At 45.1% G+C, this 18,736-nt stretch overlaps 1 protein-coding gene across 3 annotated transcripts in view; it reads left to right on the top strand.

Annotated features, from left to right (window-relative positions):
- Nucleotides 1-18,736, top strand: part of MAP2K6 (mitogen-activated protein kinase kinase 6) — a 111,291-nt gene that overhangs the window by 32,076 nt on the left and 60,479 nt on the right. For all 3 annotated transcript variants that reach the window (XM_029079700.2, XM_029079701.2, XM_029079702.2), the window contains one exon: nucleotides 6,530-6,733. In XM_029079700.2, coding sequence (XP_028935533.1) covers nucleotides 6,718-6,733 — 16 coding nt within the window. In that variant the 5' untranslated portion in view covers nucleotides 6,530-6,717. The remainder of the gene's footprint in view (nucleotides 1-6,529; nucleotides 6,734-18,736) is intronic.

Raw genomic sequence — 18,736 nt, forward strand, 5'->3', positions numbered from 1 at the left:
ACCTTGATTATCTTGCGTATACCCCAGCTCTTAGTACAGCATTTGGCACATGGTAATGCTTTAACAAGTATCACTATTATTATACAATATGTGCTCAGCTGCTCCTCAGTCTTAAAGGGAGAGAGAACAGGTATTAAATCCCCATTGTACAAATGAGAAAACTGAAGCTCAGAGAAATCAAGTAACTTGCTCAAGGTCACCAGCAGACAGGTGGCAGAGTAATATTGTATCTAAAAATGGTGCTTTGGAAAAAAAAATGTATTTTTCCAGCTATCAAATAAAAGCAGATAATGATGACTTTCTTTCAGAATTCTTCCCAAGTCTGAGCCAGGACATATTCACCTTTCACTTTCTGTAAACTGTCCTCACGTAAATGATGTAGGTAGAATGAGAACCCAGGTCCACTTACTCCCAGGCCTGTTCTCTTCTCGTGGGGGCACTAAAGTGAGGGTGCCAATAATAGTAATCATGATTGTGGTATTTGTTAAGGCTTTACTATGTGCCAGGCACTGTATTAAGCGCTGAGGTGGACAAGCAAATTGGGTTGGACACAGACCTTGTCCCACGTGGGGCTCACAGTCTCAACCTCCATTTTACGGATGAGGTATCTGAGGCACAGAGAAATAAAGTGACTTGCCCAAGGTCATACAGCAGACAAGTGGCAGAGCTGGGATTAGAACCCATGACCTTCTGACTCCCAGGACCGTGCTCTAGCCACTACACCATGTTGCTTCTCATATCATCATCAGTGGGTGATATGTAGTGGACCAAGCTGGCTTAATCCAGGGTCGGGTCAGGTCTGAGTTGGCAATATCTCACCAAATCGATCCAGTGGTATTTATTGAGGGCTTACTGTGTGCAGAGCACTGGACTAAGCACTTGGGAGAACACAATAGAACAGAGATGCTAGACACGTTCACTGCCCACAGGGTGCTTACAGTCTAGAGAGACGAGCTAAAGTATTAATAATAATAATGTTGGTATTTGTTAAGCGCTTACTATGTGCCAAGCACTGTTCTAAGCGCTGGGGTAGACACAGGGGAATCAGGTTGTCCCACGTGGGGCTCACAGTCTTAATCCCCATTTTACAGATGAGGTAACTGAGGCACCGAGAAGTTAAGTGACTTGCCCAAAGTCACACAGCTGACAAGTGGTAGAGCCGGGGTTCGAACCCACGACCTCTGACTCCAAAGCCCGTGCTCTTTCCAGTGAGCCACGCTGCTTCTCTATTACCGCTTGAGCGTGTTGCTGTGATGCAGTCAATTCCTCAGTAGGGACAGGGAATGTATCTGTTTTATTGTTCTATCGTACTCTCCCAAGTGCTTCGTACAGTGCTCTGTACACAGGTGCTCTATAAATAGGATTGACTCTCTGACTGGACACCCTGCTGGTATCAGGGACAGAGTACAGCATGGCGGGGCTTCCATCTGCATCCGTGGCTGGCTCTACTACATCCCAGCCTGCACATTTCACGCTAATGCCAACCGTCTCACTACGCCTCTATCTTTATCTCCCTGCCGACTTCTCACCCACATTTTGCCTCTGGCCTGGAATGTCCTCCCTCTTCATATCTGATAGACAATCACTGTACCCACCTTCAAAGCCTTATTGAAGGCGCATCTCCTCCAAGAGGCCTTCCCTGATTAAGCCCTCCTTTCCTCTTCTCCTTCTCACTTCTGCGTCACCTTGACTAATTCCCTTTAGTCAACCTTTTTTTAAATTCTCATTCAACCCAAATATTCAATCCATCACTAAATTCTGTTGGTCCCATCTTCACGACATTGTTCAAATCTGCCCTATCCTCTCCCTCCAAACTGCTACCACGTTAATACAATCACTCATCCTCTCCTACCTGCGTTACTGCGTAAGGCTCCTTACTAACCTCCTAACCTCCTCTATCTTCTCAATCCAGTCCATACTTCACTCTCCTGCCTGAATCATTTTTCTACAAAAACATTCAGGGCATGTTTCCCCACTCCTCAAAAAACTTCAGTGGTTGCCCATCCACCTCCCAAAGAAAAACTCCTCACCATTGGCTTTAAAGCCTTCCATCACCTTGCCCTCTCCTACCTCACCTCGCTGCTCTTCTTCAGCAACCCAGCCTGCAAACTTTGCTTCTCTAATGCTACCCTTCTCATTGTACCTCAGTCTCATCTATCTTTCATCAACCCCTTGCCCACATCCTTCTTCTGGCCTGGAATGCCCTCCCTCATCAAATCTGACAAACAATTACTCTCCCCACCGTCAGAGTTTTATTTGAAGGTACATAGAGAAGCAGCGTGGCTCAGTGGAAAGAGCATGGGCTTTGGAGTCAGGGCTCATGTGTTCGAATCCCAGCTCTACCACTTGTCGGCTGTGTGACTGTGGGCAAGTCATTTCACTTCTCTGTGCCTCAGTTCCCTCATCTGTAAAATGGGGATTAAGACTGTGAGCCCCATGTGGGACAACCTGATTCCCCTATGTCTACCCCAGCGCTTAGAACAGTGCTCGGCACATAGTAAGCGCTTAACAAATACCGACATTATTATTAACATTATTATCTCCTTTAAGAGGCCTTCCCTGACTAAGCCCCCTTTCCTCTTCTCTCATTCCCTTCTGCATCACCTTGACTTGTTCCCTTTATTCATCCTCCTTGCTATTCCCAGAGCACTTATGTACTTATCTGCAATATTATTTATTTACATTAGTGTCTCAATCCCCCTCTAGACCTTAAGCTCACTGTAGGCCGGGAGTGTGTCTGTTATATTATATTGTACTCTCCCAAGTGCTTAGTACAATGCTATGGACACAGTAAGTCCTCAATAAATACGATTAGCTGACTGACTGATTCAGAGCCAGGTATGGGGGGAAGATGAAGCTGGACCTCTGCATTTCAAACCACCTCTCTACCTTTCTCTGTCAGTCATCAGCATGCTGACAACTTGAGGGGAGTGGCTCCCAGGTCTGACTCCCAAATTAATATGTACGTTTGTTATGGGCAGGGAACGTGTCTACCAACTCTGTTCTATTGTAATTCTCCCAAGTGCTCAGTACAGTGCTCCACATACATTAAGTGCTCTATAAATAAAATTGTTGGAGTGTAAGCTTCCTGTGGGCATGAAATGTGACTTGCGTTTCTACTGTAATTCCTAAGCGCTCAATACAGTGGACTGCACTAGTAGATGCTCAATACCATTACTGCAGGTCCAAAACAATGCCCAACTCTGTATTATAGAGTATTCTACTGGTTTGTAGGAATTACTTCATCTCCTAAAACATTATACAAGGAGAAATTCCAGAATTGTTGGATTCAATTAGGTGACTACAAGTGTTCTGCTAAACACAAACTCAGGTGTTCACAACATGAAAGGACACCAGTCCTTGACTGGCGATAAGCACGAAGTTTGTCCTGTGGAAATTTCATTATCATTAAAAAAAACCCCAGAACACCGCCCCCCCGCCCCCCCGCAAAAAAAAACAAGAAGTAAAAAAGCTTAGCTTTCGCAATGCTGGGAGCAGTCCAAAATCCAAAGACAGGCTGTTTTCCTCTCGTTGTTGTTGCTTGGCATTGTGTGCGAGAACAGATGCTTAGGTATGTTACATGGATGTGTATGTATGTTCATGGGATCAATCTCCCATTCTCCTTTTTCTCCATCCCACAGATACTCAAACCATTGGGTTTCGACCCCCGACAGCTCCCAAGCTCTAAATCCCCTGCTCTGAGCTAATGAATTCCTAAATCTATGGCCATTTTCAGGCTGAGGCCACGTGGATGGGAATGAGGATGTTGTGACAGTGGATTTATGGACAGAGAATCTTAAAATAGTGAGGAATGACTAGTTTCAGGAAAATCTACATAAGTAAAACATATACCTTCCCACTTCTTTATGGAAAATTTATCAGCCATAAATATCTACCCATTCCTTCCCCCCTATAAGTATTGAAGTGATGCATCTGATGGCAGGGAATAAGAACCATCAGAAGTCCAAGGTGTTTTACTGGAGAAAGATTGGGCATTTAAACATTTAATTAAAATTCTTACACACCTACAGCTAAATGTTCTTCATCTCGAAAACCCACCATAATCAGTGTGTCTACCTAACTTTACGGAGGCAGGTTTAAAGATGGATTAACAGCTTTGGGCCCAACTAAACCGAGTAGCTCCATTGATGCTAAGGCCTATGATTGCAATCGTTAACTTGATTCATCTTGCAGCCTCAGCATTTTCAGCCTATTATTCCCCAGAGTTAGTCAGCATTATCATAATGCGCTCCTAATTTTGGGAAATTTATTGCTTGATGGTGTATACTTGCTGCAACTACCAACCTTAGTGAATAATGTTTCCAGTGGGATTTTAAAAATTATTATTTTAAAGGCAGAATCAGTCTGATCATTTGGAATTTGAAGGGAGAGCTAAATTCAGGTTATTTGGATACATTAAAATGCTTCTTTCCAGTACAATCCGCTAGAGGCCTAGTGGAAAGAGCCCAGGATGCGGAGTCAGTACCCAGGTTCTAATTCTGGCTCAATCACTTATCTGCTCTGTGACCCTGGGTAAGTCACTTCACTTTTCTGTGCTTCAGTTTACCTCATCTGTAAAATGGGAATCAAGGCCAAGGTGAGCCCCATGGACCCAACCGGATTAACTTGTACCTTCCCCAGCTCTTAGTACAGTGCCTGTCACATAGTAAGTGCTTAACAAATACCATATTTAAAAAAAAAATTGGCAAGTCTACAGAGCTGGGATCCTATCTACCAACTCTATTGTACTCCCAAGCACTTAGCACAATGGTCTGTACATAGTAAGTGCTCAATAAATGCCAGAAATTGATTGTAAAGTCCTTAGGGGCAGGGAATGCATCTGCTATATTGTACTGTACCCTCCCAAGTGCTTAGTACAGTGCTCTGCACACAGTGAGTGCTCAATACATACTAGCTGAGAAAGATGGGCAGGTCAAAGAAGGGACAGCATAAGAAATGTTAGCGAGATCACGTCTGATAGTTTCAATTTTCTCAAAAAAGTACACAGCCAGATCATTAGGGGGCAGAATCAGGAGGGGCGGGGTTGGGGGACAGTAGGTTGGAGGAGGGAGTTAAATGTCTGAAACAACTGGGAGAGCAATGGACCTGGTAGTCGATAAAGATGAAGAAATAATGTTGCCAGGCGGAAGATAGGGCAGAGTTAAAGTCTGAAAAGATGAATTTGCAACGGAAGAGATAGGACGAGATTTCCACCAATGGTGGTCCACTGCTAGTGCCCGGAAGCCAAGGAAGAAGACTGTGGAGGTGATCCAGAACTGAGAGACAGTTATATGAGATCGGCTGAGAGATAGGGGAGTGAGTGAATTGAGTTTAGTCTACAGGACAGTGTTGAGGGGGTCAATTGATGTGTGGAGAGTAGGTAGTTTTGTATGGAGACCAAATGGATTGTGATGAACCTCTGAAAGTTGCAAAAGGTCAAAAGATGTCTCTGGGGAACAAGACAGATCTGACCACATGCTCCTCCCCTGCCCTCTCTCACACACCCACTCCCTGCTAATCAAACACAGATCTGGGAGTGAGAAGGATCCGGGTTCTAATGCCAGCTCTGTCACTTGTCTGCTGTTAGACCTCGGGTAGGTCACTTCACTTCTCCTTGCCTCAGTTCCTCGTCGGAAAAATGGGGATTAAGACTGTGATCTCCATATGGGACAGGGACTGTGTCCAACCCCAATAGCTGGTATTCACCCCATTACGTAGTACATTGCCTGGCACAATAGTAAGTGCTTAACAAACATGACAATTATGATTACTATAGAAGGATTTCAGAGTTGGTGAGGGTAGAGATGGTACAGTGACTATCGGTGATGAGACCGAGTTGGTGAGTGGGTGAGATGGGGTGGAGCAGGTGGTCAGCAGAGTTGAGGGGTGATGAGGAAGTGAGCGGTGAAAAGTTTGGCCAGGCCATCCGCATGGATAGGGAATTCCCCAAGGACCGATGCAGGGACGGAGAGAGAGGGAATGTGAGAAAAGGATCAAAATGGTTCAAAAGGTTGCAAGCAGGGCCTGGGAGCAGGTCATCTTATGAAGATCCAATGCATTCCTAAGAAATACAGCAGAATCAAATGAAATGACAGCATTTCCCTATCAGGAGCGTGCATTTGCACATTTTCCTCTGCCCACCTAGATTGCTGATGCTACGGGCACAATGCCCTCTGGTGCAAATACAGTTTCAGAAGAGATCTGGAAGGTTCTTTTCCAAATCCTCATTGCACTGGTTTTTGGGGATTGGGGTGGGGGTGCATCTGCTCAGTTGGCTGTGTGATTTCTGGTGCTCCCACCCGTCTTGCACCAGGGACCTGGGAGCTCGGGTCTCCTTAAGAAGGCTTTCTCCCTGAATGTGGGCAAGAACTACATTACCCAGAGTTCCCCGCGTCCCTTGCAGGAAGGACGTCTGCGCACTAAGCTACTCAGTTCCAAGTTTGGAGCTTTGAGCTGCCAGCTCTGGCCCATCATGTAGCTGCTGCACAGCCTTCCCTATCGTTGCAATTGGAAAAAAATCACTTTCCAGGCTGTTTTGCAAGGTGTGCATTTCCACGTCCATTGTCTGCAAGATCACCTGCTGCATCGGTGAAGAAAAAGTCCACTTGCATGAAGACTGGTCGCCTGCAGCTTGCATCTTTGTTGCAAAACTAGCCCCAGAAGAGAGGCAAGGCAAAGTCTTTTGTGCTCCCCTCCCCCATCAAAGGAAAGGGGAAAATGTCTCAGTCGAAAGGTAAGAGCCTCGTTGCAATGCTTGCAAAAATGCAAAAAGTCGTGCATGCATTTGCAAATGCATGAATGCATTGTTCTCCAGGCAATTGCATTTTGAAGTTTGAGGCTTTCCAAAGCTCAGTTGCATTTCCTGTTTAGTATGTGCCTTTTTTTTTTTTTTTTTGCAGACACAGAGTTCCTGTAAGGGAGGGCTTGCAGTTCAGCTGTGCATTGACGTTATTTGCATTCTTCTGCTAGGATTACTGGGCTTTTTTTTTTTCCCTTTTGCACCGTCAGGTCGGATAAAGGGGGGTTGGGAGCACATATATATATGCAATACTCTAGAGATTCGGGAAATTCACCAGAATGCACCCTGACTGTGGGTAATTTAACTGCAACAGGAATGCAAACTTTTTTAGACGTCTGGGATGAAAGGTGTAACTTGAGCCACTCGGAATTAAATATATACCTATGCTTCCATGGAAAAGTATTGTTCTGTGCCAGTGCTTTGCTAATTTTCCACTGGTTTCCCTCTGAATGTTGCTAACATTTGATTTTTAAAGGCAGAGCGAAAGTAAAGGTAGCGTGTGTAGGTCACAGCAGAAAGTACAGAAGGAGAAGTCATGGGTTTTTTTTTTTTTTTTGAGGTTTTGCGTTCTGCCTATTGCTTTAGGAATGATTGAAGCAACGCTGCTGACATGGAACTCACTATTTGGGTTAGAGGGGGATCCTTTACATCTCAGGGAGGAAAGTGGAGGATAAAAGCCCCTCGATGGTGGTGTACCTCCCCGTTGCATTCACTGTAAGCGCTTAATATAGTGCTCTGCACCTAGTAAGCGCTCAATAAATACCATCGATCGATTCACTACCCCAACAGGGTTGCCTGGAAGTGGGAAGTGTGGAGTACGAAAAGAGGATGCATGCTTGTCGTTAATCGATATATTAGATGCACAGAAGAGGTCAGGTTTTTAGATGTTGGCAAGGATTTGATTTCTTCAACAGGCCAATTCAAGAGCCTTATCTTTTAAGTAGCATTGGTGGAGGAGGTTTAGGAGAGTGCTAGAAAGCTGTTCCAGGATTAGTGTAGCATGAACATACACACCCCTTCCACCCCGCAGTGTGATTCCCTTCACACCCTCGCACTGTGCAGAGGGAGAGTATGCAGCCACAGCAAATCCCCTTGCAGAGAACCTTTCATATCATCAGGCACACGAATGGCTTAGAAAACGATTTTAAACCCAGAAAACACATCATGCACAGCCCCACGATTGCTTAAAAGCAACCATTTGATTAGGATGGCATTCTGCAGGAGACTTTTTTTTTTTCTTCCCACCTGCCCTTTTTCAATTTTGCATTTGCAGAATTTTATGTTGGTGCCTCGAGATTCAACAGGTTGGGAGAGGGAAGTTTGCCGGAGTATTGGGAGTGGAAAAAAGGATCAGGCTGAGCTTCTGTGCTTGCTTGAGTTACGCAAAAGAAAGGTGGCACTTGGGGGGTGGCAGATCAGCCAGTTGGGGGATGATGTGAGAGGAGTGCAAGTGAAAGGGATTACTTCTGAAAAGGGGGGAGAATCCACTGTAATAATAATAATAATACAAAATTACTATAGTAACATCTAAGAACCAAACCCTGCACTAGGTGCTGGGGTAGATACAAGCTGCAACTATGTACCACACACTGTACTAGGTGCTGGGGAAGATGTAAGATGTTTGGGTAGGACCCAGTCCCTACCTCACATGGGGCTCATAAGGTGATGGGGCTGGGGGGCGGTGAGTGGTATTGCATCCCCATTTTACAGATAAGGACACTGAGGCCCAGAGAAACTAAGAGACGGGTCCAAGGTCACAGAGCAGGCCAGTTGTAGAGCTGGGATTAGAACCCAGATCCTAAGTCGAGCCACAAATCATGCTGTCTGGACACAAGGTACGAGAAGCAACGAATGATTGCCCTCATCAATTTGTGAGATAAAGAATTTCAGGTCCAATGTAACTTTAGGCGCTCTCTGCAGCAGAGATGGAGTTGCCTTGGTTTCTGATGAACAACAACAGCACACACGTACACACACACACCACCAAAGCCAGCTTCCTTCCAGGTAGTTCCTGGATGTTTGTGTATTCACTTCCTCACCGAAGACAGCGTCCCTCCCCAGCAGTACAGGTTGTCACATGAGGAATCAAAGGATTCCTTCGCCCCTCGTTTACCCTCGGCTGCTAAAGCTTTTGGCTTCTCTCAGTGGGATTTAGCTACAGAATCATTAGCCCGCCAATGGTCTTGTGCCTTTTGGAGGGTGGGAGGCAGGTGTGAGCTTAGAGCCTTTTTAGAGCAGAGAAAAAGAGCGATGCAATTTGGTGGCTACCCATCCCTGCTAAGTGAAAAAGCAATCCTGACGAGAGCCTTAGCCTGCATTTTGACATGTGAGATCGCCTCATTCGGGGGAAACGGGCTTGTTCTCGGAGGACCAATAAGACCAACAGTTGAAGATTTGTACCAGCTTTCATGCGCCGATAGAACCAAGAGAGGGTGAAGTGGTGGAGGGGGTGGGGATCGAAAGGCGGACCCTGAAAATCGTCATGTTGAAGAAGCTTCTGGTGGGTTCCATTCTAGACCCGCTTGATACGGTTTCCAGGTCTCTAAAATCCCAATTGTGCGGCCTGCTAATTTAAGGCACGGTGAGGTCAAGGGAAGAAAGGCACAGTGTGAGCTGGGAGACAGGATTGGGGCATTCTGAATACCAGTTTCCTGTTCTGTACTAGACAATACGCTTCTAGGAAAGCAGAGTCTTTTCATTTCAGAAATGGCCATAAGGGGTGGCTTCCCCCCACCCCCGGCCCCGACATGTGTGGACTGAGTGCAGAAATCTCCGTTTTGTTTTTTTTTCCCGTCTCCTCGCAAAGTTCTCAAGTATCGATGAGGGGAAAACCTTTGAGGAAATCTGAAATGTGAGATTAAGAATGTTCAGGAATCCTCCCCCCCCCCCCCCATTAGAGTAAGGCCTACCTCACGGAAAGTGTGTCATCCTTACCATTTGTTCCCTGGGAGTGAAACTATTGTTATCGGATAGAATAATCTATCAATCAACTTCAGTAAGAGGGTTACCGACTCACCTGAAAGGATACAATAAATTTTGACCTAGTTTAAAGGGTGTTTTTTCTTCCCTTTTCTCTGCCACTTCCCCTTTTGAAAGCATTAGCTCATCTTAGTTCAGTGGAGAAACAGGTAAAACAATTGTGAGAAATGACTCGAATTTGAATGAAGAATTAAACTTCAGGGTCAGGAGAGAGACTTACAAATGCAGAAAGGGGAGCTGATCCGACTTATTTTATGCTTGAAAATGAAATGTGGAAATCCTTGGTATGGAGAATCTTAGCCTCAGTGCCTGACGTGTTGACTTGTCATGCTCTACCCCGTAATCTGAGCCAACATGTTTTATAACTTGCACATCTCAGGGTACAAGGGCATAGTCTCATAGTAATTACATGACTGGATCTCCTTTTTAAAAAACTCCTTTTAAACCCAGATGCAACTGTTAGTAAAATTGGAAGTCACATCTGTTATACTACATTATGCATGTCATCCAGGCCAAAAATTCCATGTCACCTATTGGTTGGATTTTTCAGGTGAATTTTTATGGCCCAAACAAATCCATAATTGAAGCCAAAGAAACAATGTCTGTGGGACCTTCTTTGGAACAATGGTCTAGATTACCTGCCGGTATAGCGTTATAGTGATTGCAAAGAGCACCGTTAAAAAAAAGGAAAAAGCAAATCAGGATTGTGATCCTGATTTTTTGAAATGGGTTGAGCCTACGTCAGTGATAATAGCAATGATGGGACTTGCGGGGATGAAGTGGAAAACAGGTGATTAGTCAATACATGGCATTTATTGAATGTTTACTGTGTGCAGAGCACTTGTCTGTAAGCTCGTTGTGGGCTGGGAATGTGTGTGTTTATTGTTATATTGTACCCTCCCAAGTGCTTAGTATAGTGCTTTGCACATAGTAAGCACTCATTGAAAACGATTGCACGAGTGTATGTACTAAGCGCTTGGGAGGGGACGTTAGTGTTGTTAGATACCATTCAATCCCTGCCTTCAAGGAGCTTACAGCTCAGGGAGCTGGGTGTTCTAGTCCTAGAGACACCACTGATTTCCTTCCAGATACCCTGCAGGTCACTCACTGCTCACGCCTAAAAGGCCACATACCCAAGCTCTTTTCATCCCCAAAGTTAGGCCAAGTTAGGTCAGTGACCCAATCTGGGGTCCTGTAGTTGTTTATCTGTGATGTCCAAACAGCTAGAGAGAGCGAATACTGTCCGAACAGCAGGTCCCAAACATATTTAGCGATGAGGCAGTGGCAAAAAGCAAATATTCCTCGGAAGGTCCGTGGCCTAGTATGGGCCGGGCCTGGCCCTCCCTCCTCAAATCCAACAGACAATGACTCTCCTTCCCTTCAAAGCCTTACTGAAGGGACCTCTCCTCCAAGAGGCCTTCCCAGACTAAGCCTTGCTTTTCCTCATCTTCCACTCCCTTCTGCATCGCCCCAACTTGCTCCCTTTGGTCTTCCGCCCTCCCAGCCCCACAGCATTTATGTACATGTCTGTAATTTTATTTGTATTGATGTCTGTCTCCCCATCCCCAGACTGTAAACTCTTCGGGCAGGGAATGTCACTCTTTACTGTTGCGTTGTAATAATATTAATAATAATGGTATTTGTTAAGCGCTTACTATATGCCAAGCACTGTTCTAAGCACTGGGGTAGATACAAGGTAACCAGGTTGGATGCAGTCCCTGTCCCTCATGGGGCTCACAGTTTCAATCCCCATTTTATAGATGAGGTAACTGAGGCATAGAGAAGTTAAGTGATTTGCCCAAGGTCACACAGCAGACAAGTGGCGGAGCCAGGATTAGAACCCATGATCTCTGACTCGCAAGCCCGTGCTCTTGCCACTAGACCATGCTGCTTCTGCACTTCTGTACCTTCCCAAGCACTTAGGACAGTGCTCCGCCCAAAGTAAAGGCTCAATAAACACTACTGAATGAATGTCAGGCCTACCCCAGTATCTATCCTGATGCTTAGAACAGTGGGTTCACACACGGAAAGAACATTAAAAAGCAATTTCAGTTCTCCATCAGACTATGAGGCCTCTGTGCGACAGGTACTGTTTGACCTGATTATCTTTTATCTTCTCCAACACTTAGAACCGTTCTTGAAATAGAGTAAAAACGCTTAATACTATTTAAAAAAAGGTCTGGTTTTCTCTTCTACTTAGACTGTGAGCCCCATGTGGGCAGTGCTATAAATACAATTGACTGACTGATAGATGTCCAACCTGATTATCTTGTATCTACTCCACAGTTTAGAACAGTGCTTGACAGACTAAGTGTTTAACAAACACCATTAAAAATTCCCATTCTCCCTCCTACTTAGACTGTGAGCCCCATGTGGGACAGGGACTGTGTCCTACCTGGTTATTTTATATCTATCCCAGTGCTTCGTAGGGTGTTTGACACATATAAAGTGCTCAACAAATGCCATTATGATGATGATGATGATGGAGAACTGAGGAGGGAAATCTACCCAACCTCCAAGGAAGTTCAAGTTAAAGTGATGTGGACCATTTGATGTGGTCCACTGATGTGGATGGAGAAAAAGAAGAGAGAGGAGAAAGAGCACATGGTCTAGGGGGAAAGAGCACATGACTGGGAGTCAGATGGATCTGGGTTCTAATTTCACTCGTCTGCTGTGTGACCTTGGGCAAGTCACTTTACTTCTCTGTACTTTAGTTACCTATTCTGTAAAATGGGGATTAAGACTGTGAGCTCTGTGTGAGTCATGGACTGTGTCCAACCCGATTCCCTCTTAGCTACCCCAGAGCTTCATACAGTGTCCAGCACATAGTAAGCGCTTAACAAATACCATTTAAAAAAAGGAATGCGAGTATATTTGTTTCCAAATGATTTTGAGTTAAAACCAACAAATCTGCCTGGGTGTATAAGGTGGACCAGAATGGAACCTGCAGCCAGGTATGTTTTTTCAAGTATTAGTGGTCTTGTAGATTTCAAGGCTCCTGAGGATGTTTCCATAAGACTTTTTTTCTTTTTGGCTCAACCTGCATGAAACTACTCAAACGAAACTGTTCACGTATGAATCATAGTATCCGGGGGGACTGAGCCCGGTCTTTGCCGGAGGGCAAATACTCTCGCTCGGATGCCCCAGTGCTCTAATCTTTCCCCGGAAAATTGAAACCGGCTTTAGAACACGTGTGAGGCTATACCCTCTGTGGAGCAGAGGGAGACTGGGCTAGTAAAGTTTTTGTGCATATTCCCATTACACCTTCACTTGGCTATGCTGAAGTTGCAAAAGCAGCATAAAAAAAAGACAATTGGAATGACTGAGGAGGGGTGAGTCACTCCGCTTAGCTGGGCACATGTAACACATTTTAAACCCTTTTTAGAACGATTGATATTTTTTTTTGCTCATTTTCTATTGTATTCTTTTCCTTTTGGGTATGAGGAAAGGCGTCAACTTGACTCTTTCTTTTGAGATAGATTAGAATTGATCCCAATGGTCTTGAGGTGAGTTTGAAATGGGGAAAGTTGCTCAAAATGGGAAGGATTCTAGCTGAGGGCGTGAAGTGAGATTTTGGAACTCCGTCCATTAGTAGTATTTCTCAAGTGCTTACTGTGCCATGTACAGAGTGGCCTAGTGGAGAGAGCATAAGGCTGGTAGCCAGGAGGACCTGGAGCATGGGCTTGGGAGTCAGAAGGTCATGAATTCTAATCTTTGCTCTGCCACTTGTCTGCTATGTGACGTTGAGCAAGTCACTTCACTTCTGTGGGCCTCAGTTCCCTCATCTGTAAAGTGGGGATTGAGACTGTGAACCCCACGTGGGACGGGGAGTGTGTCCAACATGATTTGCATGGACCCACCTCAGCATTTAGTACATTGTTCAGCACATAACAAGCATTTAACAAATGCCATAATATTTTTTTTTCCTAATCCTGGCTCTGCCCATTACCTGCTGTGTGACCTTGGTCAAGTCTCTTTACTCTCTGTGCTTCAGTTTTCTCAATTGTAAAATGGGCTGTGAGCCCCTTGTGGGCAGTGATCATCTCTCTTTCTTACTGAATTGTACTTTCCAAGTGCTTAGTACAGTGCTCTGCACACAGTAGAGCTCAATAAATACGAATGAATGAATTGAATGAATAAACGTTCTTCCTCCTGCTTTGACTGTGAGCCCCATGCGAGATAGGAACTGTGAAGCCCCATGCGAGATAGGAACTGTGTATGACATAATTAACATGTGCCTACATCAGTGCTTAGAACAGTGTTTGACACAGTAAGTGATTAATGAATACCATAAAAAAGGTCTTGGGAAAATAATAATAACAACTGTTGTATTTGTGAAGCGCTGCATGTACCAAGCCCTGTACTGAAATAATCCAAAATAGCTCGGACACAGTCCCTGTCTCACGTGGGGTTCACTGTTTAAGGGGGAGGGAGAACCAGGTATTGAATCACCATTTTACAGATGAGGAAACTAAGGTACAGAGAAGTGAACTGATCCCTGTCCTCAAGGAATTTACAATCTAGCTGGGTTGACAGACCCCAAAATAAACTGCAGGTGGGAGGGTCCAGATGGCTTGATGGCTAAGCCAGGGAGAAATCTACAAGGTCTTCGGAGAGCGGTCGTGCTCCCAGTTATCGGTTTGATTTCCTTTTTCCTTACTGCTCCTCTTTTCCTGTGATGCCAAGTCAGGAAATGTTGTCTCAGCTCTACCTGTGGATGTGATGTTGTCGGTTTCCAGGAAATGGCTCAGAAGATAAGATTCCTACCATCTCTGCCTGCTTGGGACTGGCTCAGAGTTCTCTGTAGATTGAGTTGTTCCTGAGCTTCTGGGGGTCTCAGGCAGATTGGCTCTTCCGATATCTAGCCCGGGGCGGGGGTGACATCCTATAGACCCTTCTGGCCCCGGGTCCTTTTGGCTGGCCAGAGACTGAGGACTAAGGCCAGGGCTCTGGATAGCCAACCTCATGTCCCTTCTTCTGTCAGGGGAAATTTTCCTCATCCACTTACCATGTGTTGGGAAAGGCAAAAGAAACCACTGCTGCTAAAAGCTCTCACCATAGGCCTGGGGTGCCTTGGCTTGACTGAAATGGTGGAAAGACACCTCATTTTCCCTGTCTCTCTCATTGTCACATGCGGTGCTTTGTGCTCTTGAGACTACTATTTGGCTGAGGGAGAAAGTTTTTTTATTATAGTATTTGTTAAGCACTTAATATGTGTCTAGCACTGTTCTAAGCACCAGGGTAAATCCAAGTTAAATCAACCATCCACCTGCCTTCATGCCCAAGAAGCTAATGGGATGGGGACCAGGACCAGAGCTGACTTGGTTGTGGGGTGAGTGGAACAGTTGTTTGTACGAATCGCATCGTCTTTTTTTCGGTATTTGCTAAGTGCTTCCTAGGTGTCAGGCACTGTTCCAAGTGCTCAGATATATACATGGTAATCAAGCTGGACAAAGTCCAGGTCCCACAGGGGGCTCATTCTTAATCCCTATTTTACAGATGAGGTAACTGAGACCATAGAAGTGAAGTGATTTACCCAAGGTCACACAACCAACAAGTGGCGGAGCCGGGATTAGAACCCAGACCCTTCTGACTCCCAGGCTCGTGTATCCACTAGGCTATGCTGCTCCTCACTTCATTGTACTTCCGCCTCTCCTCTCCCCACTCCTCCATCTCTGTATTCCCAGAAGCAAGCCCTCCCTATGGTGGCATGCCGCTGCCACTCAATCTCGTCTGTCTTGCCGCTGACCTCTCGCCCACATCCTGCCTCTGTCCTGGAATACCCTCCCTCCTCACATCTGACAGACAATTACTCTCCCCCCATGCCAAAGCCTTACTGAAGGCACGTGTCCTCCATGAGGCCTTCTGTGACTAAGCCCTCCTTTCCTCTTCTCCCACTCCCTTCTGTGTCACTCTGATTTACTCCCTTTATTCATCCCCTGTCCCAGCTCCACTGCGCTTAGGTACATATCTGCCATTTATTTATATTAATGTCTGTCTTCCCTTCTAGGCTGTAAGCTCATTGTGGGCAGGGAATGTGTCTGTGATATTGTTATAGTGTACTCTCCCAAGCCTTTAGTATAGTGCTCTGCACACAGTAAGCGCTCGATATATATGACTGAATGAAGGCATGAAGGTAAAGTGTTCTGGAAGAAGACGGAGCCATCATATCTAATGATCCAGTGGCAACCAGACAATTTCCTCTCCCAAAACGCTCTCCCTTCCTACCACCTGCCAGACCACCCATTCCTGAGGTTCTGAAAAATAATAAAAATTAATAATAATTTAGTATTTCTTAACGCTTACCATGTGCCAAGCATTGCTGTAAACATGAGGGTAGATACAAGTTTAACCATTTGGACACAGTCACCTGTCCCGCTGGGGCCTACGGTCTAGATAGGAGGGAGTGGGATTTAATCCTGACTTTACAAATGAGGAAACTGAGGCCCAGAAAAGTGATGAAGTGACTTGCTTAAGGTCATGCAGCAGTCAAGTGGTGGAGCTGGGATTAGAACCCAGGTCCTTCTGATGCCCAGGGCCTTGCCTGATCTGCTAGGCAATGCTGCTTCTAAAGCAGCAAGGTGTGCAGTGCCATCCCCTGGCTGACACCATCCGGGCCTTGTGCCAAGCATTAGGCCTCTCGTAGCCAAACATCCTGAGAAAATGTCCCCAGAAAGCAGTAAAGAATGTGGATGGATTGGACTGGGTATAGGATAGGTCTTTTTCCCTTTGTGGGGAGTAAAAGAGGATCTTACACTGAAAGGAATTGAGCTGCCAGTCCGCTTTTAAAATTCAAGGGAACAGAACATGTCTACCAACTCTGTTATATTGTACTCTCCCAGGTGCTTAGTACAGTGCTCTGCACACAATAAGCACTCGATAAATACCATTGATTGGTATAAAGACTGCTGAGGAAAATTTGGCAAGATCTAGAGATTAGCTCCTCTTTGTGATTCTTTTGTGTTTAGCAAGCACTAAGTTCAGTGCCCTACATCCAGGAGGTGCTGAATAAATACCTTTCATACTAATAATAATGATGGTATTTGTTAAGTGCTTACTATGTTCCAAGCACTGTTCTAGCACTGAAATAGATACCAGGTTATCAGGTTGTCCCACTTGGGGCTCACAATCTTAATCCCCATTTTACAGATGAGGTAACTGAGACACAGAGAAGTTAAGTGACTTGCCCAAAGTCACACAGCTGAAAAGTAGCAGAGCCGGGATTAGAACTCATGGCCGCTGACTACCAAGCCCATGCTCTTTCCAATAAGCCATGCTGCATTACTACTACATTTAAGTCAGTCAATCAATCAGTGGCATTTATGCAGCCTCTTGGGCCCTAAGTCTTCCTTTCCCACTATTTCTGGGAAGATATGTCAATTTCAGTCTCCTTACTTTCCTTTTCCAAAGGTCCATGTCATGGCCTAGGGGCAAGACCGCGGGCCTAGGAGTCAGAAGGTCATGGGTTCTAATCATGGCTCCACCACTTGTCTGCTGTGTAACCTTGGGTAAGTCACTTCACTTCACTGTGCCTCAGTTACCTCATCCGTAAAACGGGGATTAAGACTGCGCGCCCCATGTGGGACAACCTGTTTACTCCAGTGCTTAGAACAGTGCTTGGCATATAGTAAATACTTAATAAATACCATAATTATGATGATGATGATGATGATTAATTGGTATACTCAACAAAAGTTTCATTTTTCCCAACCAAAATATGTTTCGCTCACGGCCTCCTGGAAAGAACATACATCCCAGAGTCAGGGTCCCAGATTTTAGCCCTGGTTTCTCCCGCTGGTCTGCTGCGTGACTTCACTCAACTTCTCACTTCTCCCTTCTTGTAGACTCTAAGCTCGTTTTGGGCAGGGAATGTGTCTGTTTATTGTTGTGCTTTATTCTCCCAAGTACTTAATATAGTGCTCTGCACACAGTAAGTGCTCAATAAATACGGTTGACTAAGCGCTCAATAAATACGATTGACTAACTCCATCCTAGACTCTGAGTCCCTTGTGGGACAGGGACTGTGTCCAATCTGAATATCTTGTGTCTCCCTGGCATTTAGCAGAGCAATGCTTAATAAATACTGTTAGTATCAAGTATTAAGGACATCAGACTTCACACTCTTATGTAAAAGCAGTTTCTGCAAACTCCCAGAAATCTAAGGGTTAAAAGTTAGTAGGTAGCCATTTCCACTAGATTTCCCAGACTACCCTTATTCAGTAGACCGACAGGCTTTCCTGGATCTGGCAAATTTAGTTTACAAAGCCAGGCTGAGCTGCGATTTAAAAAATGTTTGGTTATGTAAAAAACCTCTCCGGCCCTTACTCAGTTGTGTTTGTTTATGAGAAACAATATTGTTCCAAAGGGCAAATCATCATGTAGTGCTGAGCTCATATTTCCTCTAATATGCGACCCTCAAGGTAGCGGACCTCAAACAGTCCTTGTTCCGTATCTCAGTATTCCTCTTCTGGGTCCTAAAGACTGGAGTTTACCCTTCATTCCTGCTGAAGGATTCCATCATATGCCTCTCAATCAATCAATCAATCAGTGATATGAATTGAGCATTTACTGTGTGCTTAGCACTCTACTAAGCATTTGGAAGAGTACAATAGAGTTGGTAGATATGATGATCCATACCCTCAAGGAACATGCAGTCTACTGGGGTGGACATAAAGTGAATAGTTTTGCATGGTTCAAAGTGAATGGGAAGACCGTTTCCCCGGGAAGGTTATTCTAGGTCCATTGCAAAGAGGCAAAGTGATGAAATGAAGCCCATCCAGGATTTTAAAACCTTCACTATTAAAACCATTGACGATTCATTCATTCATTCAGTAGTATTTATTGAGCGCGTACTATGTGCAGAGCACTGTACTAAGCGCTTGGAATGTACAAATCGAGACAGAGACAGTCCCTGCCCATTGATGGGCTTACCGTCTAATCGGGGGAGACAGACAAAAA

The sequence above is a fragment of the Ornithorhynchus anatinus genome, chromosome 15 (assembly GCF_004115215.2).
Source record: "Ornithorhynchus anatinus isolate Pmale09 chromosome 15, mOrnAna1.pri.v4, whole genome shotgun sequence".
Taxonomy (NCBI): Eukaryota; Metazoa; Chordata; class Mammalia; order Monotremata; family Ornithorhynchidae; genus Ornithorhynchus; species Ornithorhynchus anatinus.